Below are 6927 nucleotides of genomic sequence, written 5' to 3' on the forward strand. Positions count from 1 at the left end.
TAAGAACCATAAATTTGCCTTGCAAGGCCATTTATCAGACCTACGGATCAGTAGATTCCATAAATGAAGCAATAAATTTAACAAAACGCGCCTGCCTCAATGCCTTGTTTCTCCGTTCCCCCCTCGATCAATTGCACACACACACACCGATCCCCCTCCTTCCGATAGGGAAGGCGTTGCGTCAAACGTTGCCCTAGATTCGATCGGCGGCTGAAACATACCACAATAACGAACTGATTGTTTTCTTATCTAGCTCGAAGGCGTCGTATCTTCGATGGTGCCTTCAATTGGATAGTCTGTGGAGGGAAGGTGCATCCACGACGAGGGATGCTGGCAAGCGGGGTCACAACGGCATGAATGGAGACGATTCAGTATGAAATTCGGTACGCCCGGAATGAAATATAATTGTTACGATGGTTAGGTCAGCTGTAGAATTTATGAAACCGAAAGCGCCAACAATCAATTTATGTTCGAGAGCATGTTCCGTGACTCGAAACGGTACGGTAGAATGAAAATAAAAATGCAATATGTCCAAAACGAAACATGTATTTGCAAACAAGCGAGTGAGGTGATATCTGGGAATATTGGGAATATCTGTTCGAACATTCGTAACCACAGAATAGTAAAAAGGGGTATACAGCCATTCCATTCCCAACCGATATAGTGGCTCTCAGATTTTCGTGAAAAGTGGTAATTTTGTTCTTTATCGCAAAACACTAGACTCGCATTTACCCGCATTTTTTATTTTTTATTAGGATTCTGCCCCAAGTTTTCCTAAGTTTTTGCATGACATGATTTCTAACAGCAACACGTTTCGACATACAACTAAAAGCACAAAACAGCCACGCGCAACCGAAAAGGCAAAGTGTCCCATCGCAAAGCAGGGAAACAATAGGAAATTGAACGGTGAATGGCGTGGATTTGAGTCATTTTCATATTTTCATTATGCGGTCTCTATCTACCGCACGAAAAAAGATTTTTAAAGCTGCTGGTGAAGTTTTGCGCGATGTTTTCCATGCGCCTTTTTTGTGCGGTCCCTATCCTCCGCACAAAAAAAAAATTTGCCTGTAATATTTTTTCAAAATTTGGATGTTTTAAAATTAAATGAAGCATTTTGGAAAAAGGGGGAAACTTGGTTTTATCGGGCCAAGCAATTATAACTTAAAAATGAAAAAAAACACCTCTCTGATTTTTGGATATGTTATGTAAAAAAATGTCAGCTTTCAGCTGTGGTGGATGCCCGCCTTAACGATACATTCAAGGCGCGCGATCAGCAGAATTAGCAAGAGTCCAAAGTTCCGAGAACAGGCGATTGCGATTTATGCTGACCGCGGCAGAAAGTGTCACGTAGGCATCGCCGCATGCATGGTAGAATATGTCTGAGAGAGTTAATAAAATCATTCTTACATCTCAACTCATGGCGAGTAGTACATTGCTAATACCACGTCCCTCGATGTCTAAGCTGTACGAGTAGACCTCAAATCATGGCGATCCCTCGCCAGTCGAGTAAAAAGTTAACCTTTTTAACAGAGTAAAAGTTGAGTTTTAACAGTGCAAAAGTCGAGTGATAAGTGGCAGAAGAAAAATCGATCACAGCAATCATTAATTACCGACCAACAATGGGTTGGTTTAGCAGCGACGAGATCGTTGCGCCGGCAGCAATTAACAGCACAGCCGAAAACAGCCACGCACAGACGATAGCAATCTGCATACTTGCGGCAGCCGCCGTGGGATACATCGCTATTAAATTAATTGCGAAATTGCACCGCCAACAGACAGAGCGAGTGGCCAACCGGACCATTCAAATGAACAATTTAGCAGCGAACGTTTAACCCTTAAACTTCTAACGATGTTTGACGTTTGTGCTATGTGAACTGTGAAGTGAATAATCATAAAGACCATAAAGTGAATAATTCATAAAGACTCAGACCAGCCGCACCGTAGTGCGAAATTCAAAACGAAAAATGGCACACAGTTAATTTAATTATCAAAATACTGTGACCGAATGAGAGCACCGGGACAGCAGAACGGTTAAAAGCAGCAACAATCAACCGCAGCGAACATCAGTGAATGCATGCGACCATCAACATTGTCCTGTTATCATTTCACGACGCAATGCGGAATGCGCATCCACAGGCTAACTTCAAAATTAACAACAGGCTGCGTAGAGGAGAGCGCCTCCGCAGGCCGCATCCAAACAACGAGCAACCGGAAACCTGATTCAGACGACCGCCAGTGAGGTGTTCTTCAATCAGTTCAACGACCATGTAGATTAGTACAAAGCAAAACAACGAAAATTAATGTAAGTAAATGGATTTTATTTTTACAGTGGGGGATAGATTAAATAAGCTTTTAACTAATTTAAAAAAGCATAAATCATATACGCTACCCACAAAGAAACAAAAAATTAGAGATATCAAACAGCTATTGCTAGAAGTTAAACATGTAGTGATTGATGCTAGAGGAACGGAAAATCAGATAGCTTTCAAAAACAGATACATCGATCTTAAAAACATAGCAAGGGAGTGTTTGGTAATATTGAAATCAAACGACCTCGAATGCACAGCTATAGAGGATGATGATTTAGAAATTGGGGAAAATACTGAAAATAAGGAAGACAAAGAAGAAGACGAAGTCGAAGAGCAAGAAGAGGTAGAATTGGAACAAGAAGAAGAGGAAGAACAGAATAGTGAATTTTCAGACTTATCAGAAGAGGAAACAAGTGAATCTGAACCTGAACCATCCAAAATGGCTACGCTAGATCTTGGAATAGCTATGAAACTTATTGAAAAATATGATGGCGAGCCAACTGGGCTATCATTATTTTTAGAAACGATGGATCTGCTCAAAGAATATTCGAAAGATGTTCCTGAGGCATCCATCATAAAATTCCTAAAAACTCGATTAATAGGAGCAGCCCATGGCTCCATTGAAAATGTGACTACGTTAGGACAAGTTAAGCAAGTTCTGAAAGACAAATTTACCATACGCCTCACCCCTAGAGCGGTGGAGAGCGAGATTCGTCAATTAAGACAACAGAACAAATCTGTCAGCGAGTTTGGCGCTGATATTGAAAAGCTAGCGACAAAACTAGCAGCGGCACACGTGTCGAACAATACCTTCACATCGGAAGCTGCTGCATCCAGTATTGTTCAGCCAATAGCTGTACAAGCTTTCATAGAAGGATTGAAAAATCCCCAGACCATGTTTTTCTTAAAGGCTAGAAACCCTAGTACTTTAAATAAGGCGATCTCAGACGCACTAGAATGTGCACCAGAAGCGTCAAAAACTGAAAATGCTTTCTGGTTTGGGTTTTCAAACAGATCAGGAGGATACAACAACAATGAAAGAGGCCGTGGAAATCCACGAGGCCGTGGATACTCTCGTGGAAGGGGAAACTTCCGAGGCCGTGGTAACCACCAACAACAACAACGAGGTAATTACCAAGGTCGAGGTAATTATCAAGGCTCAAGAGGACGCGGTAATTACCAAAACCAGGGGAACGGTAATAATCATTTCCAACAACATTCGCAACAGCAAAACCATAGGCAACATGCACATTTGGCAGATCACGAGCCTCAGCAATCGAATGCATCAGTTGCAGCACAGCAACCTACAGAGGAAGCTAATCTGATCGAGTTATTTCGTTGACTTGAATCAAGGAAAATTAAGCTCGTCACCCCGAACAGCATTTACCATTTTTGACAATACTATTAGTTTTATTATTGATAGCGGAGCATCGTGCAGTGTTCGATGATCTTCTCGAGCAACACGGTGTAGTTTACGTTACCCTTGCGCTCGATGATTTGACCTGGAACCCACTCTGTTGTGTTACGATAATGAACCTGGGCAAAGACCATTTCTTCAGCATCAAAAGGTTCGTTTCATCGCACCGTGTCGTCTGTTGAACTGGGAATTTTGCTTTTCGTTGACCAGCGTTGGACTTGGAGGAAACGGCTTCAGCAGATCCAGTGTCGTTCGTAGCGGAAATAGATGAGCTGGCGTCTTACCATCTATGCTTCTGTTTGGTGTTGACCGGTAAACCGATAGAAACGTCTGCAGATCCTGGAACATTACTGCCTTCTCCCCTTCGACAAGTTTCTTCAGTAGACAGTCCAGCGGCGCTCGGAGTTCCTTCATCTGTCCAACGAACCGTCCATAGTAGTTAATCGCACCCAGGTATGAACGCAGTTGCGACAGATTCGTTGGTGCTGACATCTCAAAGATTGCTCTTGTTTTGGTTGGATCCGGGCGGAGACCATCCTTGTCGAGGATGTGACCCAGAAACTTGATCTGCGGAAGTGAAAAACGGCACTTCTCGATGCGCAGATAGAATCCACACTCACGAATACGTTGGAGCACATCATTCAGACTACGATCGTGCTCTTCTTGGGTCCTTCCAGCAATTAGAATGTCATCCAGGTACGGTTTCACTCCAGGAATTCCGGCTAGCATACTGTCGATGATCCTCTGGAATGCACCTGGTGCGGATTTGACTCCGGGTGGCAATCGGTTGTACAGGAACAGACCTTTGTGTGTGTTTATCGTTAGCAGTTTCCGAGAAGCTTCTTCAATTTCGACCTGGAGATAGGCATCCGAAAGATCGATACAGGAGAAGAAACGGCAACCGGCGAGTTCACCGAAGATATCGTCCGGATGAGGCAGTGGATGGCGATCTGATTCTAGTGCATTGTTGAGACCTGTGGAATAGTCACCACAAATGCGAACGGAGACATCAGATTTACGAACCACGACGATAGGTGCAGCCCAATCAGAAAACTGGACTGGCGAGATGATGCCGTTGTCTTGAAGTCTCTGCAGCTCAGCATCAACCTTCGGAAGGGCAGCGTAGGCAACCGGTCGCTTGGGGCAGTACACAGGTCGTGCATCTGGCTTCGGGTAGAGCGTTACCTTAGCTTTGGTGCAGCATCCGAGGGTTGGTTGGAACACTTCAGGGAACTTCGCTTGCAGCTTCTGCATTGTTGCGTTTGAGTTTTGTTGGATTGAGTTGACTAATGAACTGAACGGAACCGACCAGAGATCGAACTGATCGATCGTTTCAATTCCCAGAACGTTGAGATCCGGAATGCTTGTAACGAAAATGCGACCCACTTTCGTCACGTCTTGGATGGTGATTTCAGCGTTGAATTCACATACGATGTCGATGCCGTCACCCGAGGCGCTCACAGCAGCGACATCCGTTGTCTCGATGACAGGCTTACCCACCGATGTCCAAGTTCGTTTGGAGATGATGGTGATGTCAGATGCACAATCGAGCTGCAACTTTGCTGGTACACCGTTGATGTCGATTTTCACGAACTTCCGCTTTGCTTTCAGATCGACTCGCTTAACCGCAATACCTTTAGACTTGACGATGTCCTTAGGTTTGGGTTTGTCAATCTGCTTTGTCGGCTTCTTCTCGGATGAGGAGCAGTACCCTTCCTTGTGGCCCTTCCGTTTACACATGTGTGTGTCTGGTAGGGGCACTCCTTGACATAATGAAGATCCCCACAGAACCAGCCAGGTGTTTTTGGTGACTTCTTCTCCTTTCCGTTTGAAGTACGATGACGAGAGATTGCGTTGACTTTAGACTTGTCCGTACAACCTTTCTCGATCATTTGCGTGTCTTGCCTAAGGTTGATGATGCGGTTGCACTCCTCAACCAGGTTTTCAAGCTTGAGGTTGGCACCGTCGGCGGGCGGCGCGTTTTCTTCAGCTTCCAACTTCCCGATCAGCCTGGTCCGGATATCCGAATCGCGTGGTGACTGGAGACCGCATACGAACCTGAGCGTCTTGAATTGGTCGCTGGATAGCTTTTCGATCTGGAACGCTTCGCAGTGCTTGTTCACCGATGCTGAGTAAGACGAAAAATCGTCGACTTCATTTTTCACGTATTGAAGACACTGGTAGCGCGCGTTGAAGAGTGACTTTTGGCGTCCAAAAAGTTTCTTCAGCTTCTTGACGGTGTCTTCGAATGAAAAATTCCGCGGATGACTCGGCAAAACACTGTTCACGTAACGTTCGTGGAATTGCGTGCCGATTTTCCGCAGAAGTAGCCTGACCTTTGCTTTGTCATCCAAATGCTTTCCGTCCTCCTTGAACACGTCCTCGTATCGAGCATACCACGAATCGAAGAAGATGCCGCCGTCTGGATCGTACTGAAACTCGTCGATTCCCGTTGAGAGTGACTCGATGATCTTCTCGCTTCCAACTTGATTGGCGTTACCCTGCTGGAGAGCTGCAATCTGCTGCTGCTGGTTTGCGATGAGATCAGTCAGCCGGAGAATCGCTTGCTTCAAATCTGCGTCGGCCATTCTTGAATTCGTGACGGTTTGAGGGCTTCAGAAGCGGAACGGAATTTGAACTTGAATAGGAACAGGAACAAGCTTGACGTTGCTTCCGGAAAATGGCAAGAACTTCTCCTCGTCGCCAAAATTGTTAAGTTCTTCCAAAGAATGAAATTAATTTTCAATGTTAAGGGCTTGATTTATTTCGACTTCTCTGTTTGGTGGTTGGAACTAAACTATCACTTTTTTTCATTTTGTTACTGTCGTACCATGGCTACAAATCATGGCCTACCTAACGGTATGATTTTGCGTATGCCAATGGTACAGTAAAACATTTGACGAACACAATAAAAATTTAATTTCTATATTTCAAAGACTTCGAGAAGTAAAATTGAAGCTTAATCCTTCTAAGTGTAATTTTTTGAAGCAAGAACTGCTTTATCTAGGACATTTTATTTCAAAAGAAGGTGTCCTTCCTGACCCTTCAAAAATTGAAACTATATAAACTTGGAAAAGCCCTTCAAATGCTGACGAATTTAAACGCTTCATAGCATTCGCCAACTATTACAGGAAACACATTAGAAACTTTGCTGAAACGTGTATTCCATTAAACTTCCTTACGAGAAAAAACATTCCATTC

At 44.1% G+C, this 6927-nt stretch overlaps 1 protein-coding gene across 1 annotated transcript; it reads right to left on the bottom strand.

Moving 5' to 3' along the window:
• Nucleotides 1–3722: 3722 nt before the first annotated feature.
• On the bottom strand, nucleotides 3723–6314 carry LOC129781366 (uncharacterized protein K02A2.6-like). Its single transcript, XM_055789171.1, has 3 exons — nucleotides 5606–6314; nucleotides 3894–5546; nucleotides 3723–3823 (listed from the first exon to the last, which is right to left on the bottom strand). The coding sequence occupies exons 1-3, from the start codon at nucleotides 6312–6314 to the stop codon at nucleotides 3723–3725; spliced, it is 2463 nt and encodes an 820-aa protein (XP_055645146.1).
• Nucleotides 6315–6927: the final 613 nt, after the last annotated feature.

Source organism: Toxorhynchites rutilus, chromosome 1, assembly GCF_029784135.1.
Source record: "Toxorhynchites rutilus septentrionalis strain SRP chromosome 1, ASM2978413v1, whole genome shotgun sequence".
Lineage (NCBI taxonomy): Eukaryota > Metazoa > Arthropoda > Insecta > Diptera > Culicidae > Toxorhynchites > Toxorhynchites rutilus.

Bases quoted from the DNA above. Each gene is read 5' to 3' on its own strand.
- LOC129781366 (XM_055789171.1), bottom strand. From the start codon at position 6,314: ATGGCCGACGCAGATTTGAAGCAAGCGATTCTCCGGCTGACTGATCTC. The intron at 5,547-5,605 runs GTTGTACGGACA...TCAAACGGAAAG, and splicing joins CACGCAAATGATCGAGAAAG to GAGAAGAAGTCACCAAAAAC. The intron at 3,824-3,893 runs GTGCGATGAAAC...GTAACACAACAG, and splicing joins CCAGTTCAACAGACGACACG to AGTGGGTTCCAGGTCAAATC.